We start from the raw sequence: 14,912 nt of genomic DNA, 5'->3' as shown, positions 1-14,912 counted from the left end.
ATAGGGTATGTTTTCAACTAAAAACAGAAAACTTTTTATGCGTTTTGGCATTCATTTACACGATAATGGCGTTTTGGTGGCCTGAAAATGCAAACTTTTGAAAACAGGTTTCAAAGTGCAACTTTTTGATAGCGCTACAGTTGTCATTTCCATGTTGTCATCTACAACTTATCTCACTCTCTTTCAACGTTAAACCGACGCTTCGCGCTGGAATTCCCGCACTGCTTCTAAAAACAGTAAACCCCGCTTACTTTGATTTGATTGGCCATCTCAATCATTTTGACACTGACGAGTGCTGATAAGGCAGGAACACACCAAGCCGACAGTTTTTGTTTGTCGGCCTGACTAAGTTTTCTCAGTTTGTTTCACACCGTCGGCTCAAGTTGGTCCTCGCCGACTTTTTTTTCGGCCGATTCGACATGTTGAATCGGCGTCGGAGCTCGTCGGTCCGTCGGGCCATCTGATCATTCTGATTGGCTGTTCAGCTACTGCCACCTGCTGGTACGGAAAGGCATTTCATGTTACGCAGGTGCAGAACGGACGTGCTACTTGGCTGTCGGGTGTTGAGCGTCGGTTTGGTGCGTCAGGGCAACTCTGGACCCAGACGCTGCCGACGTGAGCCAACCCCAGTTTTGATAACGTTGCCATCTGTCATCTTCTGTTTTTAGTTTGTCGTTGTCGTGTGAACGTACCCTTAGATTTACACCAGACAGGAATATGTGTGTGAGATCTTTCTTCATGTCTGGCACTGCAAAAAATCATTATTTTTGCCTTGCTTTCCAGTAAAAATAGCCAAACATCATTAAAACAAGATACATTCAAATGGGAACTTGTTTTCATAGAAAACATTTTTAGTTACGTTTATTTTTCTAACCTCACTGGCAGTTATTTCTTGTTTTAAAATGTCACAAAATGTTACATTTAAGTTTGAAACGAAACAGTGTGGCTCTGAAATTAATCTTAATCATTTTATGAACTCGTTTTATTTATTTTTGGTGTCTCCATCCAGTATTTCAGGAATCTGATTCCTGAAACTAAGCAGACTTTGAGAGCGATGATTCAACATGATCATGTCACGCAGTATCTCTTTGCGGTAACTCGGTGCAGTAAATTCTCATCTGAACCACAGCAAAGATAAAAGAGCCCTCGCTCTCGCTGAACTCTGACAGGTAGCGGCCACGACTTCAAAAAGCAGCTCTTTAAAAAATGAGATCACTCAGCAGCTCCTATATTTTTTGTGTCTTTGTCTTTGGTGCTTAAACGCATCTAACTCCTGTCTTTGAGGCGCCAAATGTAAAATATGGCCGCTAAGATACGAGCCCTCAGGCAACCGTCACTCTGTCTCCTCTCCTCCGCTCTTCTGTCTCCAGGGGTCGGCCTCTGCTTTGACAGCATTTCTGTCCATGTGCCGTTTAGAGGAAAAAGCCACGGGCTGGCTCCTGGTGCCCACATTTCCCACAATCCTCTGGGGGGTGAAGTGTGGCTTGCACGAAGACCATTGTGGGGTTTTTCAGGTTAAAGGAACAGATGTTTGTGCCATAGTTGAATACTCTTTCAGGAGGAACAAGGCCCATTGCACAGAGCAGCCTGTGTGTGTGTGTGTGTTTGTGTATATAACAGCTGTACTCCTGTCAAACAGATCCCAATGTGACCTGACATAATGTGGGGAACATTATAGCGGTCTGTTATAATGGGATATCATACGATCTGTCCTGCTTGTACTGTCACAGTAAATACTGAATGGATGTTGTTGTCTGTGTTTAGAGCTTTAGAGATTTAATGCTCAGAGGAGAATCATGGTGGGTGAATTGAGAAAAATGACCAGTTCTAAAAATGTATTACTGGCCCAGAAACTGCATTTTGAGTTATTTGTATGAAATGGACACCTGGATGGTCATGGGGTTTGTAGGATATAGTTTGTTTGTCTGTCTGTCTATCTATTTATTAGGGCAGCGACGATACACCTATCTCCCCAATTCGATACTATCACGATATTTGGGTGCCGATGCGATATGTTTTATGATTTTTAAGAATTGTGATTCTGCAGGTCGTATATCCGTAGATGTTACAAGCAATAGCACAAATACAATAGAACAAACATACAAATAAAATAAACACTGCTTTTCATGTTTTTCAGGTAAGTCTAACAGTAATTTTCAGGTAGAGAAAATGTATAATCAAATGTAAAATAGCACTGCATAGTCTTAACTATATAAATTAAATATAGATTAATTCTTATTAAAGTTACAAGATTTATTCAGTCATCAGCAGTGAGTGATTTTTTTGTTTGTCCTTTGTTGTTTGATTAACATTAAAACAAAGACAGCAGCAGGTTTATTAGGCTGCTGTCACTTTAAGAGCTGCATGGATCCAATATACTGTTACACATGCGTTGTATTTCTCAACTGTTTATGTAGACTTAAGATATGACAGACTATGTTTTCTAGGATACTCGCCAAGACCGGCATTTTTTGGCATAATTTAGTTGCGTTCAAGCGCAAGATGTTATGAAAGAGAGCTCAAGTCAGCATTCGCGCGCTGTCTGAGAAGCGGCTTTCTGGGTGCGTGCTTCGGATGTTTGCGCACACAAAACTTCTCACACTATTGAATTGAGTTCTCTTTCGCGTCTTCTTGTGCTTGAATATTTAAATTGGCAAGACCTGATCGGGCAAGTGACAGTTGCGACAACTGTCCCGAGTGACGTTTACGCTGGCCCCGGGCTGCTGAAATAAAAGAGGTCACTTTCCTATGCCTTGTCTATAAGCAAGGACTAAAATAAAGCAATTTAATATGAATTAATATCGATTCTGTAATAAAAAAAAACAATTTTAAAATCGTTAAAATAAAATAGAAAAATCGCAATAGTTAGGTGAATTGATTTCTCTATCCATCTATCTATCTATCTATCTATCTATGATTCTGGATGTCTTCACTGTCTGTGGCTTTTCATGTGATTTAATTGCATTTTTTTTATATATATATGAAATATGATAGTGTTACATCATAATTCTGGCACATTTTAATTTTACTTTTGTCAGGTATCAAGTATGTTTGCATAAGTATCACTTTCTCCACAGTGCTTTTAGTATTATATTAGTTTTTGTGTTCAACCATGTGGGGTACAGAAGAATCATATAAAGTTATATAATTGATACAGTACTATACTGAAAGTTCCCAGAGACATTTTAGTGGCGCATGTATAAACGTCGCAACATTTCCGTTGCTGGTTTTTAATTCTCATTAAGACGACAGGGATGGGATAGGACAGGGCTGGGTACCTGGAGCAGGTCTGGGTTCTCTGGTATTGGCGCGGCACTCGTTGTCAGATCCAGCGGGCCCCAGGCCGTCTATTTCCTGGAAGCTGCTGCTCTGTTTCCCCCATACGTGGTGGATCTGCATGGCGGCTTCCCGCTCTGCGGCCAGATCCAAATCCTGCTGCGCCAGGTGAGCCCTCAACTGCCTGATCTCAAACTGCCAAAGAGAAGAACAGAGTAAGACTGATATACTGGCCAGGCAGATTAAAGTCACCATGAAATCAAAATTGACAATTCTTATTTTCAGTATATATTATAAATGATTATAAATGATGCACATCATTATTTTTTTTAAATTCATGTGCATCTTTAATCAAAATAACTTCCCCTCCCTCTTGCAGCTACATCTCTTCTCTGATTATGTGTTTACTGGTGCGAGGGTGGGGCAACCTGTCACTCGCATGAGATCGACCAATAGCAAACCACAACAATCCAATCGATTCCCCAATTGAAGATTCCCCAAAAGAAGCCATTTCACTCAAATATACCTCACAATAGGGAAGAAAAGACTACCGCAACTTCTGTTTCATGACAACTTTAATAAGTATCAGTTGTATTGCTGTTAAACACAATTGTGAGCTCTCCCTTGTGTCAACTTTAAAATTTTTCGACAGCTTTGCCAATGCATAAAATTTTTTTTTAAACCAACTTTGCACGACTTGAGCAGAACGTTTCACAGTGGTAAGTATTGTATATAGCCGGTGTTGTCTTCTGTAAAATGCGCTGTGCACAAGCAAACTTTTGGGTTGTACTGCTCAAGAACAGCTTTATAAATAAATCAACCTCTGATTAACCTTTTAAAGCAAAAGCGGTTTTGCTTTCACATCCAAACACACAGCATCTCCGCGACATGACGACAATTCAGTTCACTGAAGCCTTGTCTTCTCTCTTTGCGGATGTCTTTGAGCAGCATTATGCTAATATTTCACATTGTGATGTGGACGATTGAGGAAGTAATATCTAGACTTGGCTTGAGGCGTTTTAGGTAGGTCTGGATCAGTGTACTCTGTTAGATAGAATAAATCCCTTCATGGGAGACTATGAGCTTTAGAACTTTGCAGATATTATACATGCACAAACAGATCCATTACACACTAAAAGACTAGGAAAACTTTAAAAAACATTATATAACCCCTTTAAAAACCCCTTTGTTTTTCAATATTTGTATATCTGAATACATTTTTAAATATTTTTTATAATATTTATATCAGTAATCTCATTTACTAAATAAGATCTGTTACATATATAATGGATCTTAATGGCAGAAAATGAGAAAGGAAAAAAATTATTGTCAGGAAACCTCACTAAATTAAAAGTCTAAATCGACTGATTTTATTCATTTAAAATTTTATTATGACTACAATAAATCTAAAACAAGTAAATCTGAAAAGACAACATTTGGCATATTTGATTAGTGAGCTACAAATAGTGTAGAATCTTAAATATTTCACTTATTATTATTATTATTATTATTTTTTTTTTTTTATGTTTACCTTTATGAACTCCAGATTAATTTAATTTTAATCTAAATTTGTGACCCTGGACCACAAATCAGTCATAAGAGTCAATTTTTTAAATTGAGATTTATACATCATCTGAAAGCTGAATAAATAAGCTTTTTTAATTTACCATTGATGTATGGTTTGTTAGGATAGGACAATATTTGGCCGAAATACAATTATTTTGAAAATCTGTAATCTGAGGGTGCAAAAAAAAAAAAAAAAAAAAAACTGAGAAAATCACCTTTAAAGTTGTCCAAATGAAGTCCTTAGCAAAATAATTTTTTTGATATATTTACGGTAGGAAATTTATAAAATATCTTCATGGAACATGATCTTTACTTAATATCCTAATGATTTTTGGCATAAAAGAAAAATTGATAATTTTGACCCATACAATGTATTGTTGGCTATTGCTACAAATATACCCATGCAACTTATGACTGGTTTTGTGGTCCAGGGTCACATTTATCTGCCACCTTTCTCTCTAAATATCAGGAATGACCACTGGAAAAACCTATACACTGAGAAGTTCAAAGATTATAGCTCTTTAATTATAAATTATAATTATAGCTATAGATATAGTTTTTATAGTATAGTTAATTCCTGATATTTAGAGAGAAGACTGGTAATTAAATTAAATTGTAAATGATTGATTGAATTGATTGATTGATTTTCCATGGTTTTTGCTGTTTTTTATAATTATACTTTGAAAAAATTGTATGTTTGTAAAGGCACCTATAAATAAAATGTATTATTATTATAGCTATTATTCTTATTATAATTGATTGAAATTATAGTTCTTTCATTTATCAATATATTTATCACTGGCAGTATTACAAATCATACATAAACAAACCGAAACGGGATCTCCTTGCTACACCATAACTCAGACCAATACGTTTTATTTGTTGAATTGACGTCCACACACTCGTCATAATCAATGACCTCTACTGTTCTCAGGGCCGCTGCGTTGATATCGCCAGGCCTCAGATCAGTTCCCAACACACATTTCAAGGCATTTCTATCACAGTCTTATCTTCCTTCATCCCCAAGGAGAACACATCTAGGGTAAATTGTGTATTTCAGTGGTGTGCATTGATCCCTGTCTGCATTATCTGTCTGGTGGACCCAGGACAGGCTGGACGGGTCACGTGACTGCTTTATGTAATACACTGGGTTGGGTTGCAGCTTGAAACGGGAGCTTGCATCATCCGGCGGGACCCGATCAGAAATAAAGCATGAGCTTAGTACGGTTAAAAATATGAGATATTCAGGATGCATTGTGGTGTTGAGACACAATTCATAAACATCAGAGTCTGTCGACATCAGTGGCATATAATTCCAGACAAAAAAAAAAAAAATCATTTTTAAAGTGACCCTAAAATGGCTCAATTGCAATAAAAAAATCTGTAACTAATAACTGATCCATCAAAAATGCATATTGAGAGGTAATTACAGGTGCTGTCTTACTGAGCAGATGAAATTGAAGTGAAATTTGATTGTGTGTCAGAGTGCTGCCCTCTGCTGGTGAAATACACAATGATGACTAAAGCAAAATGGAAAAATGTTTAGAGAGGGGAGAAAATACAGTGCTGCAGTAATGATGTATTTTTGTAGGCCAACCTGGAGTTCGCATCACACTGGATCCCTCGACAAAAACCCAATTTGGCTTTTGGATTATTGCAGAAAGTACGGTCTGAGACTAACAAAAGCTTGTGATTCTTACATGTTTTGTTCATCATGGTAATCTTCAAAACTGAACAACTTTTATGAATTTTAATACAATCAGCAGTAGTCAAAAGCTAAACATAGGCTATAAATGAACTACACCACGGTCACATGACTTCAATGTCACCGTCACTAAGCTTCCAACAACTCTTTCAGTCTTTGTTTAAAAACATTTTTCTCTGAAAGTTCGAGTTATAATAGTTTGCAAGACTATTATGCACGATTATAAACACAACGAGGCTGTGAAAGCGGACTAGTGAATAGATGAGTTTACCTGTTATATCCCGACAACCTCTGTAGTTCCATTTAGCCACTTGTTAACAGCCGCCTTTTACAAGACAAGTAAAAGCTTTACAAAACCCACTGACTTCAGGACGATGGAACCGGAAGTGCTAAAATCCTACGTCATTTCCAGGCCTACAAAAATATGTCATCCCTGCAGCACTCTATGGCCCTGTTTCCACCTGGTATTAAGATGCGTTTTGGTCAATCAGATCACAAGTGGTCGACGCTAAATACAGGTGTAAACAGGGTCTAACACGTTTTGGGCTTGTCCACTTTTGACCAATTTCTAGAGGTATACGAAAACACAAACTGGATTGCTTTTGTAGTGTAAAAGCTCATGTGGTCAAATGTGTTCAAACAGCCACAAAAGGCTGGACCTACTGACCTAATCCTTAAACATTATGGGAAGCGCGCTAGCCAGACGGATTTAAACTTTGTCAATTGAAGACCCAAGTTTGGTTTGAAGACTAAAAATGTACCAAGCACAATGTTCTCTCACCATTCCTGATTTTTAACACTCACTCAGAGCGTTTGGCCTGTCCTTCTTCTCTGGTCGCATTCATATGTAAATTGCTCAAGCTTATTTTGTCCATTAGATAAAAAGATCTGAAAAACTCATACATTTACTCGCCCATAGACCATCCCCTCGATGAAATCAGGACAGAAGTGGTTGAAAGTGGACAAAAGAGACTATTTAAAATACCAGGTGTAAACGGGAATGTGTCTCTCTCGTCTACTTGTGATCCAATCGAGCAAAACTCATCTTAATACCAGGTGGAAACAGGGCCTAAGATGCATTTTGGTCGATCGGATCACAAGTGAATGAGAAAGACACATTCCCGTTTACACCTGGTGTTTTAAACTGTCTCTTTTGTCCACTTTCAACCACTTCTGTCCTGATTTCTTCGAGGGGAGGGTTTATGGGTGGGTAAATGTTTGAGTTTTTTCGGATCTTTCGATGTAATGGATGAAATAAGCTCACGCAATTTACATGTGAACACGCCTGGAAAAACATACAGAGAGCATCAGCTTTCGTTTCTGCTCTGACAGCCGCAAGACCAGCCGAATGCTATGAGTGCGTGTTAGAAATTAGGAATGGAGAAAGAACATTGTGACTGGCATGTTTTTCATCTTCAAACCAAATTTAGGTCTCCAACCAACAAAGTTTAAATCCCAGCTAGCACGGTTCCCATAATGTTTATGCATTAGGTCAGTAGGCGGAGAGCAGGTGGTCTTTATTGGCTGTTTGAACACATTTGCCCACATGAGCGTCTACACTATGAAAGCAATCCAGTCGAATGAGTTTTTGACTACCTCTGGAAGTGGTTCAAAGTGGACAAGCTCAAAACATTTTACACCCCGTTTACAGCTGTATTTAGTATTGTCCACTTGTAATCGGTTTGACGAAAACGCTTCTTAATACCAGGTGTAAACAGGGCCAAAAATAAGAAAGACCTGGGCAGCATACAGTGTAAGTGTTTTTTAGTACTGGCAAGAAACAGGAACACAGGACATGTGTATGAGTACCTGTGCATCAGTAGGGACATTTAAAAATCTACCTGCATCAATGTGCTTTTTGTGTCGTTTCAGTAAAGTAAAAGTAAGTCAGGAGTGAAGAGTAGAACAGGAAGCATTAGTTCATCATCACTCACGGCCTGTTCCTGACAGATCTGTGTGAGTCTCTCCAGCTGTTCCTCTCTCACAGCTTTGGTCTTCTCGTACTGCTGGATCTCCAGCTCCATCTCCACCTTCACCTGCAGCACGTACGCTACAGAGGAGAAAAGAGCAAATTAATGTACTTTTCTTTAACCTCCTTTACATTGTACATTCATACTACATTCACACACATTTTTGAGGTCAGTAAGATTTTTTTGTTTTTCCAAAGAAGTCTCTTATGCTCACTAAGGCTGCATTTATTTGATCACAAATAGAGTAAAACGGTAATGTTGTGAAATATTATAATTCAAAGTAACTTTTTTATTTGAATATATTTTAAAATGTGATCAAAGCTTAATTTTCAGCATCATTACTCCAGTCTTCAGTGTCACATGATCCTTCAGAAATCATTCTAATATGATGATTTGCTGCTCAAGAAACATTTATTATTTATCTGAATATATTTAAATAGCTGATCTCTGTACTGAAACAGCTGATCAAATGTTAACAGGTTTAACACATAATGGGCAGCTTTAAAAAAACAGCTAATTGTTTTCTGGAAACATACAACGCAGCCAAATGTTAACATCACCTCCATCCACAGCTAAGCGGAGAGACGGTTTTTGCCTGATATTTCATGAATTGACATTAGCGTCTGTCTGACATTGATTTCTCTGGCTTGGCTGGGATTGTGCTGAGAGGGCCAAAGGCTTTCTATCAGGTGCTGCTGGCTCTTAATAAAGCCGTATCCACATGACCCCTCTTATCATCTACTCACTTCCCATATCAATTAGACTCTTCTCACACTGGTACCATCTGCCGAGAGAACTCCCAGCATGCTTTGCTGCATGGCAATGTGTTGCTCAGTCCCACAATATTCTTCATATATTTCAGTATAAAGTCACCATGAAATCGAAATGAACAATTCTTGTTGTTTTAATGGATTATTGCAGTATTTATTATAAATGATTTATACATGCACATCATTATTTTTATAAAAATCATAAGTCCTTGTAATATTTAATAAAAATAACTTGCAGCAATATTGCTTCTCTGATGACGTTTACTGGCGCGAGGGTGGGACAACCTGACAATCACATGAGATCGACCAATAGCAAACCACAACCATCCAATCAATTCCCCATGGACAAAATCAAGTCACATTTGTTCGTTCAAAAAGCCGTTTCACTCAAATATACGTCACAATAGGGAAGAAAAGACTATCACAACTTCCATTTCATGTCGACTTTATTTATTTTATATATATTAAAATTAAAATATATTATAAAAGATGCATCTTAGAGTGGGATTTAAAAAACCGAGGAAAACTGTACTGTTCAGAATGCTGCTGTTTTATAGTACCAATCTGATCAATTTAAGTAACTTTGTTTCATATGTTTCTCCTAAAATTCCTTAAGAAAAATAAACAATTGCTCACAAATGACTAGAGTTGTCAAAAGTTCTGTCTTCGGTACAAAGTTGGTACTGAAATTTTAAAAATGTGACACTTTGAGTGCTGTTGAGCAGATTCGTAAACATGGCCATTGTGTTCATGTGCTCAACAGATACGTCTGTGATTGGCTTCAATGATCAACGCACAGGAGCGTTTGAAAGCACGGAAATGTTTGAAAGTGTTTGGAAAGTAGGCATCTATCGCTCGGTGAAGAGCGTCACTGATGTGTTTTTGAAGCGTTGATCATTGAAGCCAATCACAGACATATCTGTTGAGCGCGTGAACACAATGGCCAATCAGAGGTGTTTACAAATCGACAGTGCTCAAAGCTTGGTACATTTTTAAAATTTCAGTACCGACTAAGTACCGAAGTACTTTTGGCAACTCTACAAATGACTATTAAAGGGTTAGTTCACCCAAAAATGGAAAAACTTGTCATCATTTACTCACCCTCATGTCGTCCCAAACCCGTAAGACTTTTGTTCATCTTCGAAAAACACTGTCCCTCCATTGACAGCTGAGTGGTTTATATGTGAATAAAATCCCAAGTTAAATCTGTTCATCACAAAGCGATCGAGTCTCTTCAGAAAATTTGGACTAAACTGCTCAATTCATATGGATTAGTTTTATGATCTCTTTTTGAAGCATCAAAGTGTCAGTTGCATAGCTGTCTATGGAGGGACAGAAATCTCTCAGATTTCATTAAAAAGATCTTAATTTGTCTTCCGAAGATGAACGAAAGTCTTACGGGTTTGGAACGACATGAGGGTGAATAAATGATGACAATTTTTTCATTTTTGGGAGAATAAAATAAAATAAAATAAATAACTGTGCACTGGTCTCTTTTCAAAAGTTCAGCACATGGTGCTTTTATGTCCTGCCGAGTACAAATCACAGCTCAACCACAGGGTGGCGTAAAACTGGATCAGACTCACCGTGAGTCTTGAGCTCATGAATGTTAATCGGTCAGCGTGTCTATGTCAAATATCAGCTTTAATTTCTTCTTCATTTCTCAGTGTTCAGACAGCATAACTTCAGTGTTCCACTGCTGTTGTATTTGTATTAACATTGTGTAAAGTGGAATGACAGTATTCAGCAGTTTTTCCCCCGACTGTGCACTCTCTCAAATGCAATATCTTGAGGCACATGAACACACACACATGACACAATATGTAATTCTCATAGCTTGCAGAACCATCCACAAAGAAGATGGAAAAGAAATGAGCAAACGGACATGCAGAATACACAAGATACATGGGCACAAAGCAATATAGATGCAGAAATAGAAAAGGGTACACAAGACAAAATATCACAGCAAGTTTGCCCTTGTACGGTCTGCGCTGACTTGCCACAAACTCTTTAGACTCATCTTAAGCATAGTCAAAATAGATTTAGAATGTGTATATTATATATATATATATATATATATATATATATATATATATATATATATATATATATATATCAATGGCGTGTGTGGTCCATATAAGCTGCGAATGCTCTGCATACCCAAGCCATTTGTGGACTCGGCAATTAATATTAACATTATAAATTACTATTAAATCCCTTGTTTGAGATGTACCATAAAGCCTACATGATTGGCAATGCGTATGTAACTTATTTATTTGCCAAACGACAGTAATTTTCTTTAAATCTGCCAGTTACGGAGACTTCCGGGTAAGCTGATCTACAGCAGCTTTTGCGCCTTCGCGCTTTTGTTATGGAACATCATCATTGTCCCGCGTTCTCATTGGTTTGCTGGTCTATGGCGGATTTCATGGCAGGATAAGCTGTGAGCGAATCGCTCGCCCAAGAGGAAAAATGAGCTGCTGTATTTGATACAAAACTAACTAGACATAACCAAATGGGGGGGAAAAATCATAACTAAAACTATTTTCATAGTATTTCATTTTCTCCATAGGGATTTTTTTATGAAAACTTATAAATTGTTTAAGACAGTCCTACTGTAACTAGGCCTATCAGAGGATGTTAATCGATAGTCTGTGCGTTTGTTAAAGTCATTAGTTTGCATAATTTCAACTTATTTTTTTTAAAGAATACTGATATTTTTATTTATTATAGCCTACTTATATTTATTATAATTACATTTTATTTTTTATTTATAGTAGGCTGCTAATACTAATTATGTTATACTTATTTTTAATTATTAATTTAAAAGGTACTTCTGGCATACATTTAAATTGACGCCATGGTGTTTTTTATTTGTCGTGTCTGAATTAGATCTGTGTCCTAAACTGATACGTTTAAATGTGAAGTATGTCGTTTCTGTGACGCTAGTGGCACCTAGCGGATTACAAAAATACAGCATATTTTGCAAACGCACCTTTCGCATGTTGCGCCTCCGTCGACTCAAACATCACAAAAGCTCTTAAGGTTGCTTGTGAAGGCACGTCTCAACAGGTAAATGTAGGCTACTCTCAATAAAAGGTCCAACATATTAGAAATACTTTTCACTGTGTTGCTATTTGTCATGAGCAAGCAACTGAGTTAGCTTGAAGCAACTGAATTAGCTATTAACCCATTTTTATATAAATTTTCTGTATATATAAAATGTAAGTCAGAGCTGTTTCTATGAGATGTTTGTTGTTTATGTAAGTGTGTCTGACAGCTCAGTGACGTTTAGTGAGAATGAAGTTGACCTGCCCCAGCCATCGATCATGAATACACTTGCATAAACAGAACCTGTGCTGAGACATTATGGACATTATGCTCCTCTCAGTTCCAACAAAAGACTCTGAATCAATCTGAATTCTAATAAGACCAAAACTGGCAGTAGCAGCGCGTGTAGCAGCGTCTATCATAACTCACACTCATTGGGCCGGACAGGACAACAGCTAGTAAAATTAATCAGTTGAATTGGCTAATGCTTTTACATTAACACTTTCTATAAGGGGTTCTTTAAGTGTTTTAAGGGTCAAATGTATTTACATCTGGTAAACTAAAAACAAATGTATTTATTTTTAAGACTTCATAGTGTCAAGAAATGTTGTGAGGAAAAATATGTGAATGGTGTGATTTCATAAAGCAGCTTACCGTCAATGATCCTCTTGACTCTCCAGATGCGGAGGGTGATGATGAGGCTGATTGCGTCCCAGGGGCTGCTGGGGCCGTTAGCCACCGTGGAGGCCACCATTGGGGCCAGAGAGAGTACAATCACAGCACCGTCAAATACCTGACAAAAAACAACAACAACAAAAACACACATGATCATTCGCCAGTGTCTTATAGTTTGTAAAATGTAAAAGTTTTTTTTAATACTATGGGCTGTTACATAACAGGTAATGCTCTATTGTAGACACTCGGCTTCATAACATAGCATACTAACGACTATTTATGTACTTAAATACATAAATAAATAAATAATACTTAATATAAATTCTAAATATATTATTATTTGTATATTTTATATATGTATATGTATTCTATATATTATATGTATCACATACATGTATTTCATATATTTTTCTATTATACAAAACGTAGTTTTTGATATTGATGTGTGAGTGTGTGTGCACCTTAATAATCAGTAAATATTTTATAAAAACATTAATATAATATATGTATATATATATATATATATATATATATATATATATATATATATATATATATATATACACACACACACACACACACACACACACACACACACAGTCAAAGCAAAATTTATTCAGACACCTTCAACATTTCACATTATCACAGCCCATTCATTATAGTTTTAAAAAAAATGGTAATAAAATATGACAAGATCTCAGAGTTAAACTGTGTCAGAAAAAATTAATCTTGTCTAATTATGTCAGATAACACTTAAGCAAAACATGGTCAGGTCACAGTGTCTGAATAATTTTTCGTTCCAAATTTTTATCAATTTTACTGGTAGTCCACTGTATGAAGAATTTTTGTGTATAATATGTCACAGTTTACTTTATTTTGCTATCCTCACTTACATAAATGAACTATAGTGTCCTGCACCTACTAGTAAAAATATATAAAAAAAAGTCTGAATAATTTATTTATATATTTATAATATTATTTATTAATATTTATATTGTTATTTATTATGTTATTAAATATATAATATTTATTATATATTATACCTATTTATATATTATACCTGTTTTTATATATTACCCCTATCATGTAAAAATATTGATTATTTCATATATATATATATATATATATATATATATATATATATATATATATATATATATATATACACACATATGGGCTGTCAAGCGATTAAAATTTGTAATTAATTAATTAACCTAATTAATCGCAAATTAATCACACATCAAATTTGGCTGAGAAAATACCCCCAAAAGATAATTTAAAGTCATTATTGTGTTAAATGACAAAAGCAAAAATATTTTATTTGATTCAACATAGAATTTATTACACACAAACTTTTAGGCTACTTTTAGGTGAACTATATAGCTTTAATGAGTTTTTTATTAATATGGAAATATTTTTTTTTTAATGAAATGATACTCTAAATAAGAAACTAAAACTGCCAGTAGGCGGCGGTAAAAATCTAAATGAGCAAGTCATTGAGTCATTCATTTATTCGATTCGTTCAAACGGCTAATTTGTTCAGGAATGAAGTATAAATGGCTCTCTTTATGAATGGGTCATTGAATCATTGGTTCACCCAACTGATTTGCTCAAAACATGGATTTATTCAGAAAAGAAACATCGCTATGTGTTGCTCGGAGACACACAATCGTTCTGCTCCGGCTTTATAGGTAATATTTTCATTTGCAAAACTGAGCAAAAGCAGACAATATTGTGTCTAAAATATAACAATATATTGACTTATTTATTGAACTGATGTATAAAATCAATATCACATTTGCACCCATGCTATTCAGGAAAAAAAAAAACAGTAATTGTGTGATATTGTGCTAATTAATAATCAAATTAATTACATGCCACATCGTTTTCAAAAATTGA

General features: G+C 36.1%; 1 protein-coding gene across 2 annotated transcripts in view; it reads right to left on the bottom strand.

Moving 5' to 3' along the window:
- Positions 1-14,912, bottom strand: part of tmem266 (transmembrane protein 266) — an 88,770-nt gene that overhangs the window by 6,763 nt on the left and 67,095 nt on the right. For both annotated transcript variants that reach the window (XM_051883985.1, XM_051883983.1), the window contains 3 exons: positions 12,993-13,131; positions 8,482-8,597; positions 3,279-3,471 (listed from right to left, as the gene is read on the bottom strand). In XM_051883985.1, the coding sequence (XP_051739945.1) occupies positions 3,279-3,471; positions 8,482-8,597; positions 12,993-13,131 (448 nt within the window). The remainder of the gene's footprint in view (positions 1-3,278; positions 3,472-8,481; positions 8,598-12,992; positions 13,132-14,912) is intronic.

Source organism: Ctenopharyngodon idella, chromosome 24 (genome assembly GCF_019924925.1).
Source record: "Ctenopharyngodon idella isolate HZGC_01 chromosome 24, HZGC01, whole genome shotgun sequence".
NCBI lineage: Eukaryota > Metazoa > Chordata > Actinopteri > Cypriniformes > Xenocyprididae > Ctenopharyngodon > Ctenopharyngodon idella.
The sequence above is the reverse complement of the archived record's forward strand: the minus strand, read 5'-3'. Positions and strand labels throughout refer to the sequence as shown.